The 23,585-nt window shown below is 54.0% G+C and overlaps 3 protein-coding genes across 12 annotated transcripts in view; 1 reads left to right on the plus strand and 2 right to left on the minus strand.

The window, feature by feature from the left end:
* Window positions 1-240: 240 nt before the first annotated feature.
* CENPO (centromere protein O) lies at window positions 241-7,802 on the minus strand. Of its 3 annotated transcripts, XR_010471052.1 has the most exons (8): window positions 7,659-7,802; window positions 6,011-6,315; window positions 4,922-5,091; window positions 4,429-4,540; window positions 3,137-3,396; window positions 2,519-2,690; window positions 857-1,457; window positions 241-539 (listed from the first exon to the last, which is right to left on the minus strand). XR_010471052.1 is itself a non-coding variant. In XM_065055559.1 (7 exons), the coding sequence occupies exons 2-7, from the start codon at window positions 6,039-6,041 to the stop codon at window positions 1,333-1,335; spliced, it is 870 nt and encodes a 289-aa protein (XP_064911631.1). In that variant the 5' UTR covers window positions 6,042-6,315; window positions 7,659-7,802; the 3' UTR covers window positions 798-1,332. The 3 variants fall into 3 exon arrangements, 2 of the variants coding, with proteins under 2 accessions (XP_064911631.1, XP_005510641.2); XM_065055559.1 differs by lacking the exon at window positions 241-539 and having other exon boundaries at window positions 798-1,457; XM_005510584.3 differs by lacking the exons at window positions 241-539; window positions 7,659-7,802 and adding an exon at window positions 7,123-7,607 and having other exon boundaries at window positions 798-1,457.
* On the plus strand, window positions 7,753-9,544 carry PTRHD1 (peptidyl-tRNA hydrolase domain containing 1). Its single transcript, XM_065055563.1, has 2 exons — window positions 7,753-8,005; window positions 8,810-9,544. Exons 1-2 carry the CDS (start codon window positions 7,796-7,798, stop codon window positions 8,978-8,980), a joined length of 381 nt encoding a protein of 126 aa, XP_064911635.1. The 5' UTR covers window positions 7,753-7,795; the 3' UTR covers window positions 8,981-9,544.
* Window positions 9,545-10,232: 688 nt separating this feature from the next.
* Window positions 10,233-23,585, minus strand: part of NCOA1 (nuclear receptor coactivator 1) — a 189,314-nt gene continuing 175,961 nt past the window's right edge. For 5 of the 8 annotated variants that reach the window (XM_065055534.1, XM_065055537.1, XM_065055536.1 and 2 more), the window contains 7 exons: window positions 19,381-19,695; window positions 18,457-18,558; window positions 16,707-17,106; window positions 15,387-15,561; window positions 14,283-14,466; window positions 13,455-13,544; window positions 10,233-12,562 (listed from right to left, as the gene is read on the minus strand). In XM_065055534.1, coding sequence (XP_064911606.1) covers window positions 12,392-12,562; window positions 13,455-13,544; window positions 14,283-14,466; window positions 15,387-15,561; window positions 16,707-17,106; window positions 18,457-18,558; window positions 19,381-19,695 — 1,437 coding nt within the window. In that variant the 3' untranslated portion in view covers window positions 10,233-12,391. Of the gene's footprint in view, window positions 12,563-12,655; window positions 12,714-13,454; window positions 13,545-14,282; window positions 14,467-15,386; window positions 15,562-16,706; window positions 17,107-18,456; window positions 18,559-19,380; window positions 19,696-23,585 lie in introns of all 8 variants that reach the window. The other 3 variants (XM_065055540.1, XM_065055539.1, XM_065055538.1) reach the window with 3 other exon arrangements.

Below are 23,585 nucleotides of genomic sequence, written 5' to 3' on the forward strand. Positions count from 1 at the left end.
AGCCAGATTCTGTGCCTGCTTTGTTCAGGGTAGGGGGTGGATGTGGCAAGAGGGGTTTGACCCCCCCGTGCAAGGGGATGTGGGGTTTTGGGAATGGTGACATGAGCGATATGGGAGTTTAATCCCCACAGCACCGCCTGGAAGGAAATAAAATCCACATCAAGCAGCACCCAGAGGAGCCCAGAGTGATGCTGGAGTCTTGAATCCCAGACCTGCCTCCCTTGTCCCACACAACCAGGGGGGTGAGCCCAAGACCTGGGTTAAGCCTGGCTTTGTGACAGCTGCCGCAGCAACAAGCTATGGCACTTTAACAGCCTAAGCGCCCATTTTCCATGGAATTCCCTCCAAAACCCTGGCCCAGACCTGCACCCCACAGCAAGGTCTGGGCTCTGCCCAAGGTTAGGCAGGCACTTACCCATAAACCTGTGCTCTGCAAGCTTGACTTGCCGTCAGGCCAGGGTACCACTTTTTCCGCAGAATTAAAAGTGATGCGGGACGATGAAAAGGCCTTTGGTTGGAGCACAGGTGGAACCGCTACGCTGGAAAGGCAGAGGTTACATTTAAACAGGTTGTCCACGCTGGACAAGAAGCTCTAATGACCACAGAAATAAATTAAAAAATTATAAAGTGTTTGCCCTGTTGCTTTATCACACGTGGAACCGGCTTAAAAATAAGACAGGAGCAAATACTGTTATTTAAACCACATTATAATAATATATTGCAATTTAAACCCTGTTCTGTTCTACTCAACCACGTTATAAGGCTCAACGAAAACAGATTTTTTTTAAACACCACCATTTCAGTAACTTATATTTGATTTATTTAATGAACAAGTCATGGAAGGACTGTTACAAACCAGCAAGTTTTTAAAGATCTGAGCCAGACTTGAAGCAGGATGGGATGGCAGCAAAGCCACCACGTGCCTGAAGGGAAGGAAATCGCGGGGGTGACACTTTCTGGAAAGTTCAGTGTCACTTCTGTCCCTCGGTCGCTTCCAGCTTCTGACACAAAGTCCTTTATGGCCGTAGGGCACAGCTTATCCACTCGCTCCCCTCTTTTTGAGGTGCATGGTGCTGATCTATAAATTGTCGTCCTCAAAACACTGAGATTTTGCAGTTCAAATACAGTTTCTGATTTCAGCCGCGCGATGTTTCCTGCAGCTGTGGAGATGGGCACTTGAACAAGCGAAGCAGCACAGCGCCGAGGAGAGATTCCCTGCACCAGACACCCCAAAGCCTCAGGAAAACATCGATTTCAAGATCCAAAGAGGCCAACAGAGAATATTTGCCCATCGAGCTTGGGGAGACACATTCCCAAGGAAAGGCCGGGCGGTCACCGAGCTCCATCCACGTGTTCCCCCGCGCTGCCGAAGGAGCCGAACGCTTTGTGCAGGGCCAGGCGGCGAAACAGGTCCGAGTGCGCTGCTGCCGTCTCTGCGAGGGCTGCGGGAGCGTCCGCTGGAGACAAAGCGATGGTTAAAAGGGAAAGAAACACCATTTTGCCAGCATATGTACAACTGTTCGCTTCTCTTTTCATCCCTTGGGAGTCCTGCGCTCGACCTCACCATGCAGGTTTTTTTCTTATAACCCTTCTCTCTCCTTCCTGCGCATCCTGCAAACCCCATGGGATTTGATGGCGATGAAAAGCACAAGGGCCTTAAGAAACACCCATGGCTGGAGGGTGAGGACAGTAACGTGGGAGCCTCAGCCACGCAGCTGCTCCCTGAGCTCAGAAAAGAACTGAAATTTAGAATCACAGAATCATTTTGGTTGGAAGAGACCCTCAGGATCATTGAGTTCAACCACAACCTAACCCTGGCACTGCCCCGTGTCCCTGAGAACCTCATGTCCGTCTGTCCAAGCCTCCAGGGATGGTGACTGCAGCACTGCCCTGGGCAGCCTGTTCCAATGCCTGACAAGGCCATAAAAAGTCCCCAGGAGAAGGACTTGGGGTGCTGGGGTGAGAGATTGGCCATGACCCGGCCATGTGCACCAGCAGCCCAGAAACCACCCGTGTCCTCAGCTGTGTCCCCAGCAGCGTGAGCAGCAGGTTTGGGGGGGATTCTGCCCCTCTGCACCTGCAGTAACAGGACAAGGGGTGATGGTTTTAAACTAAGGGAGGGAGATTCAGGCCGGACATGATGCAGAAATTGTTTGTGCTGAGGGTGGTGAGAGCCTGGCCCAGGTTGGCCAGAGAGGTGGTGGATGAACCATCCCTGGAGACATCCCAGGCCAGGCTGGACGGGGCTCTGAGCACCCTGAGCTGGTGCAGATGTCCCTGCTCATGGCAGGAGTGGCACTGGGGGAGCTGGGAAGGTCCCTTCAACCCAAACCATCTGTGATTTGATGAGTCACAACCACTTCAAGACCCAGCACTGATCTCACACAACCCCTTCTACCATCTTTTCTCCCACAGAAATGACAGCTCGCTCCCTTCTGTCCCTGAACTCAAAAAGAAAGAAACCCCGTCCACCTGCAGAGTGACAAGACGGTCTGTTCACCCCACATCATCCACTTACGTGCACAGGAAATGACAACTTCAGTGGGGAGGCTGCAGCAGAGATCTCCATAAAGCAGCCTCGCGTTGAATGGAAAGGTCTCGCTTTTACTTGATGGGTTGTAATTAAAGACCAACAAGTTACACAAGGAGTTCCTTTGCATGGTTCCTTCTAGCCGATCTGAAAAGTGCTCCTGGAGGGACAAACACATTGAAGTTAAGAAGACAGAACAGCAGGGTAGGAGTAGGAGCTCGACGAGCTCCAGCCCAGCATGTCTATACACTCTGGGGTGGCTGTGTGGGAAAGACTTTTAAATAAAATAATGCTTGGCAACATCTTAAGCCACATGCTCCAGCAGCTTTTTACTACATTCCAGCTGAGGAACCTCCCTAGAGGAGGACAGCTTTGCATTCGGCAGTAAATTTTTAACGAGCAAGACATCCAAGGAGGTGATAATTGACAGAACAGACAGCTGAGTTCATAGTCACACAATAATTTGTGAAGTTCTGAAAAAGCAGAACTGTGGGTGCTCCAAAGAGAGAAAACAGCCCAGATTCCCCAGAGCACTTCAGACACTCGTAACGCTTGGTACGTCAACGGGAAAAGGACGGTGAACAGCATCATTACAGCCACTCGTACCTGTAACTGGTCTGCCTGGTACCTCCTCCCTACGTAAGCGTTCAGATGGTCGGACAGGACGGACAAAAAGCGCCTGATGTCTGTCTGCAAGTACTTCTTGGCAATCTGCTCCATGGGGATGAAGATGGGGACGGAGTGGCGGTGAATCCGCACTTGTGGCTCAGTGAGCAGGTCCAGGTAGTAGGAATCCAAGTAGATGCCCTCGTAAGCCGTGCTGATGCAGAAACACACGCCATGCTTGCTCAGCTTCCCACTGATCCCTTGGGGAGATAGAGGGTTTACTCAGTGCTTCTCTCATCAGAGAATCACAGAATCATTTTGGTTGGAAAAGACCCTCAAGACCATCAAATCCAACTGTTCCCCCCTCCTGGCACTGCCCCATGTCCTGAGAACCTCATGTCCATCTGTCCAGCCCTCCAGGGCTGGTGACTCCAGCACTGCCCTGGGCAGCCTGTTCCAATGCCCCACAGCCCTTTGGGGAAGAAATTGTTCCCCACATCCAACCTCAACCTCCCCTGGTGCAACTTGAGGCCGTTTCCTCTGCTCCTGGCGCTTGTTCCTGGGGAGCAGAGCCCGACCCCCCTGGCTCCAAGCTCCTTTCAGGCAGTTCAGAGATCAGAAGGTCTCCCCTCAGCTCCTGTTCTCCAGCTGAACCCCCCAGGTCCCTCAGCCGCTCCATCACACTTGTGCTCCAGCCCCTCACCAGCTCCGTTCCCTTCTCTCAACTCACTCCAGCACCTCAAGGCCTTCCCCGTAGCGAGAGACCCAAAACTGACCCCACAAATGGAGGTTTGGCCTCAGCAGAATGATATAGTTCAGTAAATAACAGACCCTGCCACATCCCAGAGGCCTCCTGTGAAAGGCAGGGAATTGCAAGGCTATGGCTCTTCCAACGTTTTGAGACTCTAAATGCTCCAGGCACAGCAGAAGCATTAACAGGGAATCATAGAATCCCAGAATGGTTTGTGTTGAAGTGACCTTAAAAGCTCATCCAGTGGGGACCTTAAAAGCTCATCCCCATGAGCAGGGACATCTGCACCAGCTCAGGGTGCTCAGAGCCCCGTCCAGCCTGGCCTGGGATGTCTCCAGGGATGGTTCATCTACCACCTCTCTGGCCAACCTGGGCCAGGCTCTCACCACCCTCAGCACAAACAATTTCTGCATCATGTCTGGCCTGAATCTCCTCTCTTTTAGTCTAAAACCATCACGCTTCACGTCAGGCTCATTTTCCTAAATTTAGCACCCCAGAAATGCAGCCATTGGCAGAGCGCACGCGAATCTCAAGATGTTACCTGTGAGGTAAAAGACCTGCAGCGTGGACTTAACTTTTCTTATCTTCCACTCTAAAACAGTCTGAGCACTGTGCTGTGCTGGATCTGACACAACTCCTTCTTGCCCATGTTGCTACAAAAGGCAGAAGAGAGGTCAGAAATCACTGATATGAATGTGTCACCTGCACTCAGGCTACAGAGAAATAATAAACAGCTCTGAGAAATGTGAGACTGGTTTTCAAGCAGAAGAAGGGAGAAATGAAGAAGAAGAGGGGTGAAAAACTCAAGTGAAGAATTCAGAAGTGGCCACACGACCACCAAGCACATAGACCCAGCAGTTCTGGACGACACGGTACTGAAAACAGGGGACAGCGGGACTCTATGTCACTTAAAAAGGGAAAAGTTAAAAGTAGGAGTTGGCTCTGCGTGAATAAGTTCAATAAATCCACGTTCTGAGAGCCGGAGTGCACCAGAGCCCTCTCTGAGCCAGGTCTCTGCGGGAGCCTTTTCTCACCCCCTGCTCCTGCAGTTCCACTTTAGCCTGCAGCTCATCCCGCCGCTGTCGCAGCTCCTGCACTCTCGCTTCCAGCCTGGCCAGCTGCTCTTTCTGCTGCTCCGCTGCCGCTTGCTTCACGGCCGCCTCGTGAGCCCGTGCCTCCAGCATCTCTAGGTGAGCGAACACCCCTGAGAGGAAAAGCACAAAATGCTCAAAAATCCAGGCTGCGGTTGTTCACAGTCTGCACTGGTTCCATGCACGCACATAAAGAAACCACTTACAACAGTTTTTCAAAGGGGCAGAAGACAAGCAAACATCTGGCAAAGGAGCTTTTGGGAATGTTAAACAGCAAGGCTGAATGCCAGCAGACCCTAAACACTGCCCCACACAGAACCACAGGCTGGTTGGGGTTGAAGGGACCTCTGGAGATCCCCCAGTCCAACCCAGCTGCTCACGCAGGGTCACAGAGCAGATCACACAGGTGGGTCCAGGGGGTTTGAATGTCTCAGAGCAGGAGACTCCACACCCGCTCTGGGCAGCCTGGGCCAGGCTCTGGCACCTCCCAGCAAACAAGTTTCTGCTCATGTTCACATGGAGCCTCCTGTGTTTCAGTCTGTGCCCGTTGCCCCTCACCCTGGCGTTGGGCACCACTGAACAGAGTCTGGTCCATCCTCTGACATCCACCCTGACATATTGATCCCATTGATCACATCCCTCCCAGCTTCTCTTCTCCAGCCCAACAGCCCCAGCTCTCTCAGTCTCCTCAGCACAAAGATGCTCCAGACCCCTCAGCATCTTTGTGTCCCTCCGCTGGACTCTCTCCAGTAATTCCTTGTCCTTCTTCAACTGGGGAGCCCAGCACTGGACCCACAACTGCAGATGGGGCCTCCCCAGGGCAGACAGCAGCGAGCTGAGCTCCTGAGGAGCAGAGCAAGTGACCAAACACACCCTAAATCAGCTGAGAGTGACTCCACACACGACTCAACATGCAAGGGGATCACTTCTGTCCCCCAGCCTTTCAGGGTTCACTCCTGCAGCAGGACACACTTTGCACTGGGCTGTCCCACACCCTGCACCCCATAGCTCACCCCGCACCCCACAGCTCACCCTCCGGTGGATGTGCTTTCCCTTCCTCCATCCTCCCTCTCCGCTCTCCTGTGAGTGGGCAGGCGGGTGTCAGCCCCCCTGGCCGGGCTCTGTCACTTGAAATGCAGAAATAACGTGGGGGCAGCGACAACTCTTCCTCGGGGGGACCTTTCTCTTCCTCAGGGGGCTTTCCTCTTCCTCCAGAAATTTTCCTTTTCCTCAGGGACCTTCCTCTTCCTTTGGGAACCTTCCTCGTCCTCCTGCTGCTGCACCAGGACTCCGAGAAGCGCCGAGGGCAGGTCTGGCACCACACATGGACAATCCCACTGAAAAGACACGTTATAACCACCCGTTTTCTATAAGCTCTCCCTCTTCACATCAGCCCCATAAGCAAAGCAAGGACAAGATTAAGTGGCCTCTGCGAGAAGGATGAGCCACCACAGACCTGGGGGGGTGACACAGGTCCAGAGGGGGGGACAGGAAGCCCTGGGGAGGTGACACAGGTCCAGAGGGGGTGACAGGAAGCCCTGGGGGGGTGACACAGGTCCAGAGGGGGTGACAGGAAGCCCTGGGGAGGTGACACAGGTCCAGAGGGGGTGACAGGAAGCCCTGGGGGGGGTGACACAGGTCCAGAGGGGGTGACAGGAGGCCCTGGGGGGGTGACACAGGTCCAGAGGGGGTGACAGGAGGCCCTGGGGGGGTGACACAGGTCCAGAGGGGGTGACAGGAGGCCCTGGGGGGGTGACACAGGTCCAGAGGGGGTGAGAGGAAGCCCTGGGGGGGTGACACAGGTCCAGAGGGGGTGACAGGAGGCCCTGGGGGGGTGACACAGGTCCAGAGGGGGTGACAGGAGGCCCTGGGGGGGTGACACAGGTCCAGAGGGGGTGACAGGAGGCCCTGGGGGGGTGACACAGGTCCAGAGGGGGTGACAGGAGGCCCTGGGGGGGTGACACAGGTCCAGAGGGGGTGACAGGAAGCCCTGGGGGGGTGACACAGGTCCAGAGGGGGTGACAGGAGGCCCTGGGCGGGTGACACAGGTCCAGAGGGGGTGACAGGAAGCCCTGGGCAGGGGGTTAGTAACCTAAATGCTGAAACTAGTAACATAAAAGTCTGAAGGAGGCTTCCAGTTTTACCGAAATGCTGATCTGAAGGATGCGCCACACACAGAGAAAACCCAACACCAAACTAAAAACGTAACGACCTGTCAGAGAATTATTGCTGGGCAAACAGTTGAAGAGTTTGAACACCCGTTAATCCGCAAATAACTGCAATAATACAATCGCCATCTTTTAATATGGATTTCTTCATTTAAACGGCTGGTCTTCCCACCAACAGCTATTTTTAAAAACAAAGGCTACTCAGTGCAAGTTTGCATAATTACATTGATTTTAAGAGTAATGCATCGGTTTATATATTTGTACGAAGCATTGACATATTTAGCTTTTTTTTTTTTTTAAAGATAGGAAGATACTGAAAGGATTAAAGACGAAGGACTATCCAGGAGGCCTCGGGGGGGGGAACAGGAGGCCTCGGGGGGGGGAACAGGAGGCCCCGGGGTCTCCCCACACAGACGGGCCGGGCTGGGCAGCGACCCCCAGGGTGTCCGCCGAGGGGGACGGAGGCGGCTGAGAGGACCCCCGGGCCGGTTCCCCAACGGCTCCGCACTCACCACAGCAACCGCCGCTCGAACTGCGCGCCTCACAGGCCTCCGGAAAGACGTTTTGCCGTACAACAAAATGGCGGCGGCGCTGCCTCCCGACTTCCGGCCGCACCCCCCAGCAGGCTGTGCGGACGCCGTACGGCAGCATGGCGGCACCTGGAGCGGCGGCGGCGGCGCTGGTGCAGTACGTGGTGCTGCGGGGGGACCTGGCGCGGCCGCCGCTGTCGTGGCCGCTGGGCGCGGTGGTGGCACAGGCCTGTCACGCCGCGCTGGCCGCGGTGCATACGCACCGCCAGCACCCCGACACCGGCGCCTATCTGGAGCAGGGCGGCGCCATGCGCACCGTCGTGCTGGAGGTGCGCGGGGCATGCCGGGAGCGCCGCGCTCAGGGAGGGGGCGGCGGCCATTTTGGGCGGGAGCGGCGGAGCCCTGAGGGGCGGGGTGGGCTGAGCGGGACAGCTGTCCAGGCGGAAAAAATAAATGAAAACCCACCGTATTTTGAAGGTTTTTCCAACCCCTGTTGGCTCACAGCCCTTCCAGCGCTCGCAGAGGCTGGTGGTGCAGCAAGAATACAACGCCTTTTGAATAAGATGTGAAGTACAGGAACTGCCCTCCCGTCACTGTCTGCCCTGGGGAGACCACACCTGGAATATTGTGTCCAGCTGTGGCCCCTCAGTTCCAGCAGGACAGGGAACTGCTGCAGAGAGTCCAGCGCAGCCACCAAGATGCTGGAGGGAGTGGAGCATCTCCCGTGGGAGGAAAGGCTGAGGGAGCTGGGGCTCTGGAGCTGGACAAGAGGAGACTGAGGGGGGACTCATTCATGGGGATCAAGATGGAAAGGGGGAGTGTCAGGAGGATGGAGCCAGGCTCTTCTGGTGACAACCAGGGACAGGACAAGGGGCCATGGGTACAAACTGGAACACAGGAGGTTCCACTTAAATATGAGAAGCAACTTGTTTGGGGTGAGGGTGGCAGAGCCTGGCCCAGGCTGCCCAGGGGGTTGTGGAGTCTCCTTCTGTGCAGACATTCCAACCCGCCTGGACACCTTCCTGTGTAACCTCATCTGGGTGTTCCTGCTCCATGGGGGGATTGCACTGGATGAGCTTTCCAGGGCCCTTCCAACCCCTCACATTCTGTGAATCTGTGACTTTGTCCCCCAGGCTCCGGACGAGGCGGCGCTGGTGGCGCTGGCAGAGACCTTGAAGCAGCACGACATCGACCATGAAGTGTGGACTGAGCAGCCCGAGAACGTGGCCACTTGCCTGGCGCTGCGGCCCTACCCCAAGGAGCGGGTGCACCAGCACCTGAAGAAATTTAAATTGCTCAAGTGACTGTGACCGGGCAGCTGCTTCTCATGGGGAGAAGGGGCTTGGGGAGGCTGCCGTGTGCTGGCAGCATGGGGCTAAGAGCAGCAGGATCAGAGAATCATTTGGGATGGAAAAAGACCTTCAAGGTCAAGTCCAACCATTAACCCACCCCTGGCACTGCCCCGTGTCCAGAGAACCTCATGTCCGTCTGTCCAACCCTCCAGGGCTGGTGACTCCAGCACTGCCCTGGGCAGCCTGTTCCAATGCCCCACAGCCCTTTGGGGAAGAAATTGTTCCCACATCCAACCTCAACCTCCCCTGGCGCAACTTGAGGCCGTTTCCTCTGCTCCTGGCGCTTGTTCCTGGGGAGCAGAGCCCGACCCCCCTGGCTCCAAGCTCCTTTCAGGCAGTTCAGAGATCAGAAGGTCTCCCCTCAGCTCCTGTTCTCCAGCTGAACCCCCCAGGTCCCTCAGCCGCTCCATCACACTTGTGCTCCCTTCCCCAGCTCCGTTCCCTTCTCTCAACTCACGTTACACGGTGTGAAACGGGCTGTTTGGGGGGAAGATTAAACATCATTCTGTGCAGAAAGCAGCTGCGTGTTGTATTAATGCCAGCGCAGGCAGATTTTTCCCATTCTGCCACACTTGAAAATATCTCAGGTGCATTTTAGGGGCGTCTCTCCCACCTCCACCCCCGGCTCCGTCCCGCTGGGGTCGCTTTTTCCAGCGAGCCCGGTTTGTCTGTGACTTTATTTGAGTGGAGCCATGTGAACAGCAGACGGCAGCATCGGGACTCGCCGCGGAGCTCGCGCCTCCTTTACAGTAAATGTTTGAAGCAAAATGCCTTTAAATTAAACCAAAATGCGTTGTCAGCGAGAAGCGCGTGTGTCCCGCCTCTCCCCGTCCTGCTCGTGCTGTTAATTCTGCCGTCACCCCCCCCAACATTTCTCCTTTCCCAGGTGAACACAACGCGGCTCTTTGTGGCCGTGAACTTGGGCCGGCGGCACAGAAACAACCAAACGTTCGCTGGCAACTCGGGTCCTTTTTATCTCTTCTTTTGGTCATCTTTAACTCTTGTAAATGTCAATACCGGCGCGATTTTTAGAGAAGAGGGGGAAAAAATGCCCCATAGCCGCCCTCCGCCCCCCATAAAGTCAGCAGTGAATATTAGAAGCGACCCGCAGCTTAAAAGAAAACAGATTTATACAGAGCTCAGAGCTATTTACAGTGACAGGCTTGAGGGGGAAACAAAAAATAAGCTATCTCCCAACAGAGAATTCAATTATTATTATTATTTTATTATTATTATTATTATTTTAAATAGTTTAAGCTACCTCAGCTGTTAAACACAATCAAAGCAGAAAGAACCGACTGCTTAATTTTATTTAATATTTAATCAGAAAATTTTATCTACAATAATTGACAGAGCCCTCCCCCCATCCTTCCCCCTAAAAATTATTGCAGTTTTTCCCCAAAACTGTTCTTTTTGTATCTTTTTTTTTTTTGTCTTTTTGCATGTTTTTCTTCCTCCTGTTGTCATATACACATTGTAACCCCCCCCCACCCTCCCCGGTTCATTCGGAGGCCTTGAAACCAGCATAAAACATGGAAAAAATGGTGGGTCAAAATACTCTGTTTTTCTCTTTTACTTTAAAACCAACAAACTCACGATTGCTAGAAAAAGCTGATTGTACGCACAAGCGGGCGGGGGCGGAGGGGAGAGAAGGGCTTTGTTTCTTTTCCTTTTCGGTGTCGAAGGGTGAATTAAAAAAGCGGCTTTTTCCCCGCAGAAATCCAGCGGCGATCCCCTTCGGTGCCCCTGCGATCAGTGACAGATCCAGCTGAAACTGAGATTGGTTTTGTCGTCGTCCTCCTCCTCCTCCTCGTGCCGCCGCCGCGCTCTCCGGCCGGGAAAGCTTCCTCCGCATGGCCAAGCCAGCGGCGTGATTTACAAAAATAAGAATCATCTGTGGTTTTGGCTCGAGAAAGCGACCGTCCTGCCTCGGCGCTGCGCCGGCTCCAGCGCTTTGTGGAAGTAAAGGGGAAAGGGAAATGGGGGGAAAGGGAAAAGTGGAGGAAAGGAAGAGGAAGAGGGAAAAAGGGAAAGAGGGAGAAGAAAAGGGGGAAAGGAAGGAAAAAAGAGGGAAAAGGGGAAGGAAAAATAAGAAGAGGAAAATAAGGGGGCAAAGAAAAAAGGGTGGAAAGGAAGGCAGAAAAAAGGGAATGGGGGAAGGAATAAATAAGAAAAGGAAAATAAGGGGGAAAAGCAAAAGGGGAAAGGAAAGAAAAAAGAGGGAAAAGGGGGAAGGAATATATAAGGAAAATAAGGGGGAAAAAGGAAAAGGGGGAAGGAAAGAAAAAAGAGGGAAAAGGGGGAAGGAATATATAGGGAAAATAAGGGAGGAAAAGGGGGAAAGGAAAGAAGAAAGAAACAAGAGGGAAAAGGGAAGGAATAAATAAGAAAAGGAAAATAAGGGGGAAAAAGCAAAAGGGGGAAAGGAAAGAAGAAAGAAACAAGAGGGAAAAGGGAAGGAATAAGTAAGGAAAATAAGGGGAAAAAAGCAAAAGGGGGAAAGGAAAGAAGAAAGAAATGAGGGAAAAGGGGGAAGGAATAAATAAGGAAAATAAGGGGGGGAAAGAAAAAAGGGTGGAAAGGAAGAAAAAAGGGAAAAGGGGGAAGGAATAAGTAAGAAAAGGAAAATAAGGGGGAAAAAGGAAAAGGGGGAACGGAAAGAAGAAAGAAACAAGAGGGAAAAGGGAAGGAATAAAGAAGAAAAGGAAAATAAGGGGGGGAAAGAATAAAAAGGTGGAAAGGAAGGAAGAAAAAAGGGAAAAAGGAGAAGGAATAAATAAGGCAAAATAAGGGGAAAAAAGCAAAAGGGGGAAAGAGAAGAAAGAAAATAGGGAAAATGGGGAAGGAATAAATAAGAAGGAAAATAAGGGGAAAAAGCAAAAAGGGGAAAGGAGGCGAGAAAGGAAGGAAAAAGGAAAAAAGAGGGAAAAGGAAAAATAGGAAAAGGAAATAAGAGAAAAAAGGAAGGAAAAAGGAAAACAGGGAAAAGGGGGAAGGAAAAGCAGGAAAAGGAAATAAGGGGGAAAAAAGGAAAAAGGGGGAAATGAGGGGGGGAAACAGGAAAAAGGGGAAAAGGTGGGGGAGGAAAAAAGGGGGAAAAGGGAAAAAAGGAAAAAAAAGAGAGAAAAGGGGGAAAAAAAAGGGGAAAAAAACCCAACCCTCCCCCCCAATAAACCGGAAAAAAAAAGACCCCTTTTTGCTCCAAACACTACGAGCTGAAGAATGGCTGCGGGTTGAGATATCAAAAATCTCAGAAAAATATATAATATATATATATTTATATATCTCTGTACGTCTTCTTATTTAAATTTCACATTCCTCGAAAAAAAAGAAACCAACCAAAAAAAAAAAAAACCAAGCGGTTTATTCAGTCAGTAGCTGCTGAAGGAGACTCTTCTGCTGGCCCGGCGGCGGGGGCGGCGGCCCGGCGGCGTTTTTCGGGGTGCCCAGAGGAGCCGGCGGATTGAGGTAGGGATCTCCTACCAAATTCACTGTACACTGCACGTCGGCAAAGACCTGAACCTGTTGTACCTGCTGGGACACAAAAGAGATAAGAGGGGATTTTAGCGGGGCCGGGGCAGGGGCCGGCGGCGGCGGAGCTGGGAACTACGTGAAGCGTGAACTCACTAGAGAACTTCCTCTAGTCTGGAGCCACCCCAGAGAAGAACTCTTCTGTCTTCTTGTCCTATAAAAAGAAAACCGCTGCAACTCATTCGGCTCGGGTCCGAAAATTAAAAATAATTTAAAAAAATTGAGGTTTTTTTTGGGGAAAAAAATAAAAGCCTCAAGGCATCCCCTGGGGGAAGGTGGTTTGTGGGGTGGCTGCGGTGGTGAGCGAGGTCCAGCGCGGCTGTTTGGTGGAAATTCAAAAAGAGTTTTGGTGTGTCGGCGGCGCTGCCGGCGCGTCCCCGCGGGCTCTGTGGAGTGGGGAAGGGGACGGCGACGCCGGGGACGAAGCGGTGGCATCATCGGTGCTACGCGGAGGGACGGGGACGGACGCCGGCCCCACGGCTTCCCCCGGCCAAATTTCCTCGCCGGTGACAGCCCGTGGTGACACAGGGGCCACCAGTGACAGCTGAGCCTAGGAAAGAAACCCTCCCGGGTGACAGCGCGCCGGGGCGAGGGGTGTTTAGCACCAACGCTCGTTTATTTTGATTTTCCAGCTCGGCTGCGGCGTCACCCCGCTCTTCCACACCGGCGAAAACGGTGACGGCAGCGGCGCGAGTTTGGATGCAAAGAGGGTTTGTGAGCGGCACCGATGTCCCTGCGGGCTGGCTGTCACCCAGTGCCGGTGGCTTCAGCCTGACCCTGCCACACGGGGCCAGCTCCGGTGGAAACCCCGGTACGGCTGGGGACGTTCAGCCTTTTCGGGGGGGGTTTACACTCCTGGGGGTACCTGAGATGTGCTTAGCGGTTTCTTACTGACCTGCGCCCCATCTCCTTCTGTTTTCAAAAGGTCAGTGGAGGAAAGCTGGTTGCAGTAAAGGCCTGCGGGTCTCAGCGCCGCGTCGTTTACCTGGCAAAAGCAAAATCCGGCTCAGCCGGGGCTCCTGGACGTCGGAGGGACGATCGCCGCCTTCCCGAGCTGAGTTTTGGGGGGATTTGGGGAGGACAGGGGGGGTGACTGCACTGCCAGCACCCTCCCTGCACTGTGAGCTGCAGGGTTTTGGGGGGACCCCAGGAGGACCTTGTTCGCCCTTCTCCCCACCTCTTGCACCTTGACCTGGGGCTGCTGCTGGCCCTGGGGGTGTCTCACCCGCCCAGGGAGCATAAAACGTCGCCCAGCTCACTCCCTCATTGCCGAGCCCTGTGGCTTCTCCCCGGGGAGGCTGTGAGCCCCGGCCCGCAACGCTCCTGCACCAAACCAACGAGCCACGCGTGTCCTCCAGGAGCTTCACGGCACCGAGATAAACCCCGGCAGCTGAAAAAGCTGGAGGCATCTCAATCTGGCCAGGGAGGATTTCATGGAAAGGCCTCGTATCCAATCGTTCCCGTTCCCCGTTTCCCATCCCTAGCATTCACAGTTCCCCAGGGACACGTGGCTACAAACGGACCCACCATGACGGCTGGAAGTTCTGGAGATGCTCAGCACGTCCCTGTACTCCCCAAGGAAACATGGGACACCCCAGAGCACCATGTGGAGGCAGCTGGACCATTGCCATGTCCCCCTTTGGGCACCGGTACCCCCAGGGCCAAGAGGAGGGGACACTAAACCCCCCGGGAGCTGGTGACCGTCCCAGGAGCAGGGACTGACCTGCTCCGAGCACATGGAATTCATCCCGGGCATCTGCAGCGAGTTCATTTGCATCTGTCCAGCCATGGGGTTCATGTTCTGGACGTTGGTGTTTCCTCCCGCCATGGAGACAGTGATGCTCATGTTGTTGTACATGCCCTGCTGAGCAGGCGCTGGCTGGTTCTGTCCCGCTTGGCTGAAAACGCTGGGAAAGAGGGAAAAAAAACATTACTCGGGTGCCCACAGCAGGTCCTGACAGGTCCCTGGGGACAGCAGGAGGGACAGGGAGGAAGGGAGGTGGCTCTTGGTGCAATGGGGTAGAGCAGGAGAACCATCAGTGCCGAGAGAGGAATTGTTACAGGGCTTCGGGCTGGAATAAGGGCCAGTCAGATGCAAAGCTGATGGTGACTTCTGGAGGACATCGTGGAAGGAGGACACAGCCTGAGCTTGGCACGTGTCCCCAGCCAGGTGTCACCTACAGGCACCACAGCCCCTGCCAACACACCTGGTGGTGACTACCACCTCAGTGTCACCTTCCAGGTCGAGAGAGGTTCTCCTGCCCCTCTGCTCTGCCCTGGGGAGACCACATCTGGAATATTGTGTCCAGCTGTGGCCCCTCAGTTCCAGCAGGACAGGGAACTGCTGGAGAGAGTCCAGCGCAGCCACCAAGATGCTGAAGGGAGTGGAGCATCTCCCGTGGGAGGAAAGGCTGAGGGAGCTGGGGCTCTGGAGCTGGACAAGAGGAGACTGAGGGGGGACTCATTCCTGGGGATCAAGATGGAAAGGGGGAGTGTCAGGAGGATGGAGCCAGGCTCTTCTGGTGACAACCAGTGACAGGACAAGGGGCAATGGGTGCAAACTGGAACACAGGAGGTTCCACTGCAAGAGGAGAAGAAACTTGTTGGGGGTGAGGGTGGCAGAGCCTGGCCCAGGCTGCCCAGGGGGTTGTGGAGTCTCCTTCTGTGCAGACATTCCAACCCGCCTGGACACCTTCCTGTGTAACCTCATCTGGGTGTTCCTGCTCCATGGGGGGATTGCACTGGATGAGCTTTCCAGGGCCCTTCCAACCCCTCACATTCTGGGATTCTACCTGTGTCACCCAGGCTGTCCCCACCACGTTCTTACTTGCTGTTCCCCATGGCTCCTTGCTGCCAGGTCTTCATGTCCGGCGACTGGTAGCCCGGTGTGGGCGGTGCTGGCTGCAGCATGGGGCTCTGCGATGGCGGCAGCTGCGGTGACATCAAGGGGCTGCTGGGGCTGAGCGACGGGGCAAAGGCGGGTTCGCTTTGCTGACCCATGCCTGGGGAGGACAGATGGTGTCAGCAGTGCTGAGACCCCCCGGCAGCAACACCCGTTCCCTCCTCCTCCCCTGCAGCCGCGGGGCTGCTTCTTCCCCAAAGGGCACTGGAACAGGCTGACCAGGGCAGTGCTGGAGTCACCAGCCCTGGAGGGTTGAACAGACAGAGATGGGGTTCTCAGGACATGGGGCAGTACCAGGGGTGGAGGAACGGTTGGACTCAATGAGCCTGAGGATCTTTTCCACCCAAAATTATACTATGACTTTCGGTCTCGGGCTCTCTGGTTTTCATTTTGTGCAGCCGTATCGCTCAAATGTCAACATTTCAGGGATGAAGGAGCAGAGAAACCCCCTCCTCAAATGTTTTCCATCAGCAGATGTTCCTCTTTAGCATCATACCTGGCTAGAAAACAACCAGGGGAACGATGTGATGATGATGCCAAAGGGGGTTTCTGCAGGGCTCCTGCAGCCACGCTGTCATTTTTGCTACTCATAGGGATGTCCACCTTGCTGAGACCCTGCACTGATGCTTGACCCTTCTGCACAACCTCTGTGCGGGCTCACCTGTCTCCTATGAGCTGGGTGCCCATACGAGCGGCGTGAGCTGCCTGCAGCTCGTTCCAGCCATCTCAGCCTTGGCCGTTTTCAGAGCAGGTATTTTTAAGGAAGCTCAATTTAGAGCATTGCCTCGCAGTTCAGTTTGCAAGGAAAGAGGGAATTATTTACGCAGGTGATATCGTCAGACCATGGTGAGAGCCTGGTCCAGGTTGGGCAGAGAGGTGGTAGATGAACCATCCCTGGAGACATCCCAGGCCAGGCTGGACGGGGCTCTGAGCAACCTGAGCTGGTGCAGATGTCCCTGCTCATGGCAGGGGGCACTGGATGGGCTTTGGAGGTCCCTTCAACCCAAACCATCCTGTGATTCGATGATTCTATGATCTTTTCTGGTTTTTTTTGAGATTCAACCAGAAAATGTCCCCTTGGGAGGTAGAGACCAGAGACTAGACCAGTTCTCAGGCTGGGTGAGATGGTTTGGGATGATCCCGGGGTGACAGATGAGCATTTTTGGCATCCTGGGGGTCCCAGCTCTGCCCCCCTCCCTCCCCACCACCAGACGCCTTTCCCATGCAACCAACTGCTCCACGTACCCGATCCCGAATACTGAAAGATGTTCTGCTGCATCTGCGGGGTCATCCCGGCGCCGAACTGTCCTCCGACGGCGCCCATCATCCCCCTGTTCACCATGCTGCCGCGGTTAGCCAGCGCGGCCTCGGGGTTGGATGCCAACGGTGAGAAGGGGCTGGTGGAGGTGGGAGGGTTTCCTGGGCTCGTACCGTAATTTGGGGGGTAAGGGAACTGCTGGGGGGGCGCTTGGGGCAGGCGAGCGGCTCCGATCTGCACCGGGAGCCCGGCGGAGGGGGGGAGGTTGTTTCCGAAGCTTTGCTGTCTCATCAGGATGGCTCGTTGCTGCATGAGCTGCCGCTGCCGGTGCTGTTGGCTGTAGAGCTCGCGCTGACGCTGCGCCAGCATCTGGGCGTTGAGGGGAGGCTGTGGGGAAGGAGGGGGACGCCCCGGTTATCACCGTTACCCTCTGGTTCTGGCAAACAGCTCAGCATTCCCCTCCACGTCCCAGCATGAGGGCTGCGGGTGTTCCCCTTCCCCGGCTCGGGGCGCTCGTCCTCGCTGCGAGGAAAGCTGGAAAAACCCCCAAATCAGCCTGTTTGCGCCGCCACAGGGCAGAGCAGGTTGGTGATATTGAAAGTTTGGCCTCTGGACGTGCTGAATGTCAAAACTACAGAGTATCCCAGAGTATCCCCCATGCTGGGAAAAAGTACTGTGGGTCACCTGGCTGCCCCATCCGCCCCTCTCCTCCATGGCACCCACTTGTGCCCTCACCGGAATGATTCAGGTTTAGTGCTGGAGCTGGGTTATGGTTGGACTCGATGATCTCGAGCGTCTCTTCCAACCAAAATGATCCTATGATTCTATGATCCCATGAGCCATAGCCCAGGGGCCCTGAGTTGGACTCTTTCAGTTGCAAAATGTTTAAAAAACAAATATCTCACAAGTTTTGCCATCACCACAGGCTCATTCCCCATATGGCCGAGCCAGATGTGTTGCAATTAATCACCTTAAAAAGCCCGATAAAGCGGCTGAAATCAGAATACAACGGGAACCATTCGGTCCCTTTTCCTCACTAACACTCCCCATGACACATCGGGGACGTCACAAAAATGCAAAGGCTTCTCCAAAAAATGGGATAAAGTCACCAGAAATCAGCTATGCTTTCCAATTTCTCCTCACACCCAGCAGATGTTTCATCCACTTTATTAGAAGCCAAACAAGAACTTTAGGGCCTGAGGGATTTGCAGGATCGTTAAGAAGATTGACTAGAGATTCTGGTATTTAAAGGATGGCATCTATTTCCTAAAGATCCTTCTCAATTAAATGCGTTAGCACATCCTTGTCTAAGTGATAACGAAGTATTTATACCTTAAGCAGGTGGAGGAGCTGGAATTAAGGCTGAAGCCAAAAAAACCCAACCCAGAGCAGCTCATCTTGCAGCATCTCTCTGCATGCAGAGAACTTTTCTGTCCCATTAATTAAAGAGACCAGGTTGTGCTAACCAGGAGGGATTAACCCCTAATTTGGACCCAAGAGGAAAACTGAGACACAAGAGGGGAATTTTTCATGACACAAACACTGGAATAATCTCCCCAGGGAAGTGGTGGATTCCCCAACATTGGACATTTTTAAGGTTCAGCTGGACAGGGTGCTGGGCCAGCTTGGCTAGACCGGCCTTTTGCCAAGAAAGGTTGGACCAGGTGATCCCTGTGGTCCCTTCCACCCTGGGATTTGACGATTCGATGATGTTTTTCCATGCCACATCCCCCTTACCTGCGGTGTGATCTGCTGCTGCATCCCTGCCCGCATGTTGATGCCCACCGGGGAATTGGCTGCAAACTGGTTGAGGATCGCTTGCCGGTTTTGATGGATCAGCTGGAGAGGAGGAAAAAAAACCCAGGGACATCTTAAAAACTCTGATTCAGAAGCTTCCCATCCCTTCCGATTGGGATGTGTGGGCTGCAGGTGGGACTGAGGGTCCCTCCATCCCCGGGGATGCGGAGGGGGAAAGAATTGAGCAGTGTAGGGGAAAGGGACCTGGGGGTCCAGGGGACAGCAGGGTGACCATGAGCCAGCACTGGGCCCTTGTGGCCAGGAAGCCAATGGTACCTGGGGTGGGTTAGAAGGGGGTGGTCAGTAGGTCAGAGAGGTTCTCCTGCCCCTCTGCTCTGCCCTGGGGAGACCACACCTGGAATCTTGTGTCCAGCTGTGGCCCCTCAGTTCCAGCAGGACAGGGAACTGCTGGAGAGAGTCCAGCGCAGCCACCAAGATGCTGAAGGGAGTGGAGCATCTCCCGTGTGAGGAAAGGCTGAGGGAGCTGGGGCTCTGGAGCTGGACAAGAGGAGACTGAGGGGGGACTCATTCCTGGGGATCAAGATGGAAAGGGGGAGTGTCAGGAGGATGGAGCCAGGCTCTTCTGGTGACAACCAGGGACAGGACAAGGGGCAATGGGTGCAAACTGGAACACAGGAGGTTCCACTTAAATATGAGAAGCAACTTGTTGGGGGTGAGGGTGGCAGAGCCTGGCCCAGGCTGCCCAGGGAGGTTGTGGAGTCTCCTTCTGTGCAGACATTCCAACCCGCCTGGACACCTTCCTGTGTAACCTCATCTGGGTGTTCCTGCTCCATGGGGGGATTGCACTGGATGAGCTTTCCAGGTCTCTTCCCATCCCTGACATTCTGGGATTCTGTGAATTACCTGCTGCTGGCCCTGCAGCCGCTGCTGCAGCTGAAGTCGCAGCTGGTTGGGGGCTGTCGGGGGCCTGTTGAGCGTCTGCCGGGGCTGCATGGCCATGGTGCTGGGGAAGGCGCCGCGGGGCGGAGGGACCTGCACCGGCACGGCTCCGAACGACGGCTTCTGCCTCACCATGCCGGGGAAGGCGCCGGGGAGGTTGGCGGTGGGAGAGGCGGAGGAGTAAGGCTGGGGGTACATGCCGGGTTTCTGCTCCATCATGAGTGGTGGGGTGGCTTGTTGGGGTTGGAACCGTTCTGTCAGGGCTTCCAGCCCACCGCCCTGGTGAAAGCAAAAGGGGGAAGGTAAATATATCACTTTGGAGCCCCGCCGGCAGCTGTTTTCTCCTGGGAGTGCTCAGTGGGGACGGGGGGCCCACTCGTGAGGATGCTGCTGCCTGGAAGCCGCATCCCTGGGCTGAGCACCATGTGGAGGAGGCCATTAAACACCCGCTCCCCGGGGCTTGGCAAACCTCAGGGGGATGGAAATGGTATCTTTTGGCTTGCTTGGGAGCAAAGACCAAGGCCAGGCTGTTCGGAAGGGCTCATGGCTCATCTCTCTGGGCTGGCAGGGGGTTGCAGGGGAGCCGCAGGTGATGCTGCCTTCCTCTGCCTTCATTTGCCTCTCCTGCCTTCCCCTGCCTTCTCCCGCCTTCCTCTGCATTCCCCTGCCTTCCCCTGCCTTCTGCCTTCATCTCCCTTCCCCTGCCTTCATCTCCCTTCCCCTGCCTTCATCTCCCTTCCCCTGCCTTCTCCTGCGTTCCCCTTCCTTTCTCTGCCTTCTCCTGCCTTCATCTGCCTGTCCTGCCTTCCCCTGCCTTCTGCCTTCATCTCCCTTCCCCTGCCTTCATCCCCCTTCCCCTGCCTTCATCTGCCTCTCCTGCCTTCCCCTGCCTCCTGCCTTCATCTCCCTTCCCCTGACTTCATCTCCCTTCCCCTGCCTTCTCCTGCCTTCATCTGCCTCTCCTGCCTTCTCCTGCCTTCCTCTGCCTTCCTCTGCCTTCCCCTGCCTTCTCCCACCTTCCCCTGCCCTCTCCCGCCTTCCTCTGCATTCCCCTGCCTTCTGCCTTCATCTCCCTTCCCCTGCCTTCATCTCCCTTCTCCTGCGTTCCTCTCCCTTCCCCTGCCTTCTCCTGCCTTCATCTGCCTCTCCTGCCTTCCCCTGCCTTCCCCTTTGTTCCCCTGCCCTCCTCTGCCTTCCTCTCCCTTTCTCCGCAGGGTTTGCTATGCCAAGCTGCTCATCTGGTCTCCAAACATCAGCACGATGGGCTGGACCCAACCTGAGTCTTGGAGGATCAACCTGAACACGGGGAATAGTTTGTGCTCTCTCTCTCTCCTTTCCTGTTGTTATGCAGCTTTGGAGGGAAGCGCAGCTGGAGGAAGAGTCGCCATCTGCCCCAAAAGCATCCTGGACACAGGACCTGAGTATAAGGTTGGTGCAAAAGTAATTGCGGTTTTTTGCATCATTGAAATTTCCCGTTTGATGCTGGAATACAGTCCTAAATCAATGTGGTTACGTCATGCATCATTTTAATGAGCTTTTCTTGCTTTTTGGTGTTTTTTTTTTTTGCTACCGACTTATTACTTGCTGTTTATTTTAGATTTATTTCAGCCTGTGGAAATGATGTCAGGCAAACAGCAAATCCGAGCGATTTTCTTATTCGAGTCCAAAATGGGTTGTAAAGCTGCAGAGAACTCTCAGCACCAACAGCGCATTTGGCCCAGGAACTGCTGACGAGCACACAGTGCAGTGGTGGTTCGAGGGGTTTCGCAAAGGAGACAAGAGCCTTGAAGGGGAGCGTGGTGGCCGCCGTCGGAAGGAGACGACGACCCATTGAGAGCATCCATCCAAGCTGATCCTCTTACAGTGACACGAGAAGCTGCCGGAGACTCAACGTCCACCGTTCTACGGTTGTTCGGCTTTTGAAGCAAATTGCAAAGGTGAAGAAGCTCGATAAGCGGGTGCCTCATGAGCTGACCAAAAATCAAAGGAATCATCATTTTGAAGCATCATCTTCTCTTCTTTTACGCAACAATGAACCATTTCTCAGTCAGATTGTGACGTGCAATGAAAAGTGGGTTTTATACATCAACCACTGACGACCAGCTCAGTGGTTGGACCGAGAAGAACCTCCAAAGCACTTCCCAAAGCCAAACTTGCACCAAAAAAAGGTCACGGTCACTGTTTGGTGCTCTGCTCACCATCTGATCCACTGCAGCTTTCTGAGTGCCGGCAAAACCGTCACATCTGAGCAGTCTGCTCAGCAAATGGATGGGATGCACCAAACCTGCAATGCCGCAGCGGCATCGGTCACCAGAAAGGGCCCAATTCTTCTCCGCGCCGCCGCCCGACCGCGCGTCACACAACAAGCGCTGCAAAAGTTGAACGGATTGGGCTGTGAAGTTTTGCCTCGTCTGCCACGTTCACCTGAGCTCTCGCCAACCGACCGGCACTTCTTCAAGCATCTCGACAACTTTTTGCAAGGAAAACACTTCCACAACGAACAGGATGCAGAAAACGCTTTCAAAGTGTTTGTTGAATCCCCAAGCACGGATTTTTATGCTACAGGAATAAACAAACTTATTTCTCGTGGGCAAAAATGTGTTGATTGCAATGGTTGCTATTTGGATTAATGAAGATGTGTTTGAGCCTGGTTATAATGATTTAAAATCAACGGTCCAAAACTGCAATTACTTTTGCACCAACTTAAAACAACCACTCCTATAAATTTGAGCCTTATTACAGCTGGGGATGATTTCCACGCCAGCAAATCACGGTAAGAAGATCAGCACTGGTCTTGCTTGGCTCAGGCACAGAAATGTGGTGTTTGAGCTGCGAACCCGTGGAGAAATAACACTATGGAGCCAGAATCCTTGATCCGAGTCCCACAGGCGATGAGGAAGTTGTGTTAAAGGAAACCGTGCACACAAACCACCCTCAAATCCCACCGCTCTGGGGACTTGGGGAGATGGTGCCCACCAAAGGGCTGGGGTGAGATATGGGAATGGTTGGGGGGGAAATATACTGCTTAGGATCAATTAAGGTCTGGGGGGGGTGGAATAAATTGCTTAAGATAAATTAAGATGGAGTTTATAGAGATATCAGGATATGAAACAGCAGCCAGCGATGGCCAGAAACCCCAGACCTGCTGAAATGGGGCTTTTTTACTCTTCTCTCCCCAAATCACCCCGTTTCCAGCCTGATTAAACTGGGTGCAGGTATCTCCAGCACCTCATCCCACCTGTAGTGGGTTTGGTTAAACCAGACTAAATCCCCACACTCTGCCCCAGGAGATGCGAACCCCCACCTGCCAATAACACATCCCAACTCTAACACGCTTTCTTCCCAAAGATGCCTTTATGCTGATGTGTTGTTTCTCTAAAGATGTATTTCAAGCCCATATTTCACGGAACTATTTCAAAATCTTTCTGAGGTTCAGCTGAAACCACAGAAAAAGCCCAAGATTCCCATTAATGGATGGGAGCGACGCTGGGTCGGGGTCCAAACGTGAGATAAACCCCCAAATCAGGTTGCGCTCGGCAAGGGAAGCGCCGGATCGGCGTGGGGACACTTGGTGCCACCCGAGGGCATCTCAATGCAGCGGTGCAGGGAGCTCTGCCAGCTGAGGCTGCAAAACCCTCCTGAAAACACCGAGCTGCTGCGGCTGCATCTTTGGCAAGAGCATCTCTGGTCCTTCCTACCAGAGAGGCTGAATTTCCTACCCCTGATTTGCAAAGAGATAAAACCTCCCCGTAGCGCAGCCACAGATTTGCCACCTCCGGGCTTAAATGATGCAGGATGAGGCCCGGAGCAGCCGGAGGGATTTGCTCTGAGAAGCTTCTTAGGACATCCCATAAATTAACAAGCTTTCGAATCTGTTCCTTGTTTTGGAAAAAGCGTGCATGTGCTACGGGGCATGGAAAAAGAAACCGCTCGATGACAAACCCCAAGCGATCCGTCTGCATTGCCTCATTTTCCACGTCCCTCGCTGGCTCCCCCTGCCATGCCTTGGTATTTATCAATCTAAATATTCATTCGGCCCCTTCCGAAGCATCTGTCCCCACGGGTCTCTGCAAACGGAGTCTCCACGGGAGCTCAGCTGCATAAAACAGGGCCCCAGCACCACTAAAAACAAACCTAAGTCTTTTTTGCCCCCTGAATTTCAAGCCCAG

This window comes from Columba livia, chromosome 3 (genome assembly GCF_036013475.1).
Source record: "Columba livia isolate bColLiv1 breed racing homer chromosome 3, bColLiv1.pat.W.v2, whole genome shotgun sequence".
Lineage (NCBI taxonomy): Eukaryota > Metazoa > Chordata > Aves > Columbiformes > Columbidae > Columba > Columba livia.

Bases quoted from the DNA above. Each gene is read 5' to 3' on its own strand.
- CENPO (XM_065055559.1), bottom strand. From the start codon at position 6,041: ATGGAGGAAGGGAAAGCACATCCACCGGAGG. The intron at 2,691-3,136 runs GTACGAGTGGCT...TTGTCCCTCCAG, and splicing joins ACCAGGCAGACCAGTTACAG to GAGCACTTTTCAGATCGGCT. The intron at 1,458-2,518 runs GTAAGTGGATGA...CTTTGTCTCCAG, and splicing joins AGTTGTCATTTCCTGTGCAC to CGGACGCTCCCGCAGCCCTC.
- PTRHD1 (XM_065055563.1), top strand. From the start codon at position 7,796: ATGGCGGCACCTGGAGCGGCGGCGGCGGCGCTGGTGCAGTACGTGGTG. The intron at 8,006-8,809 runs GTGCGCGGGGCA...TTTGTCCCCCAG, and splicing joins TGCGCACCGTCGTGCTGGAG to GCTCCGGACGAGGCGGCGCT.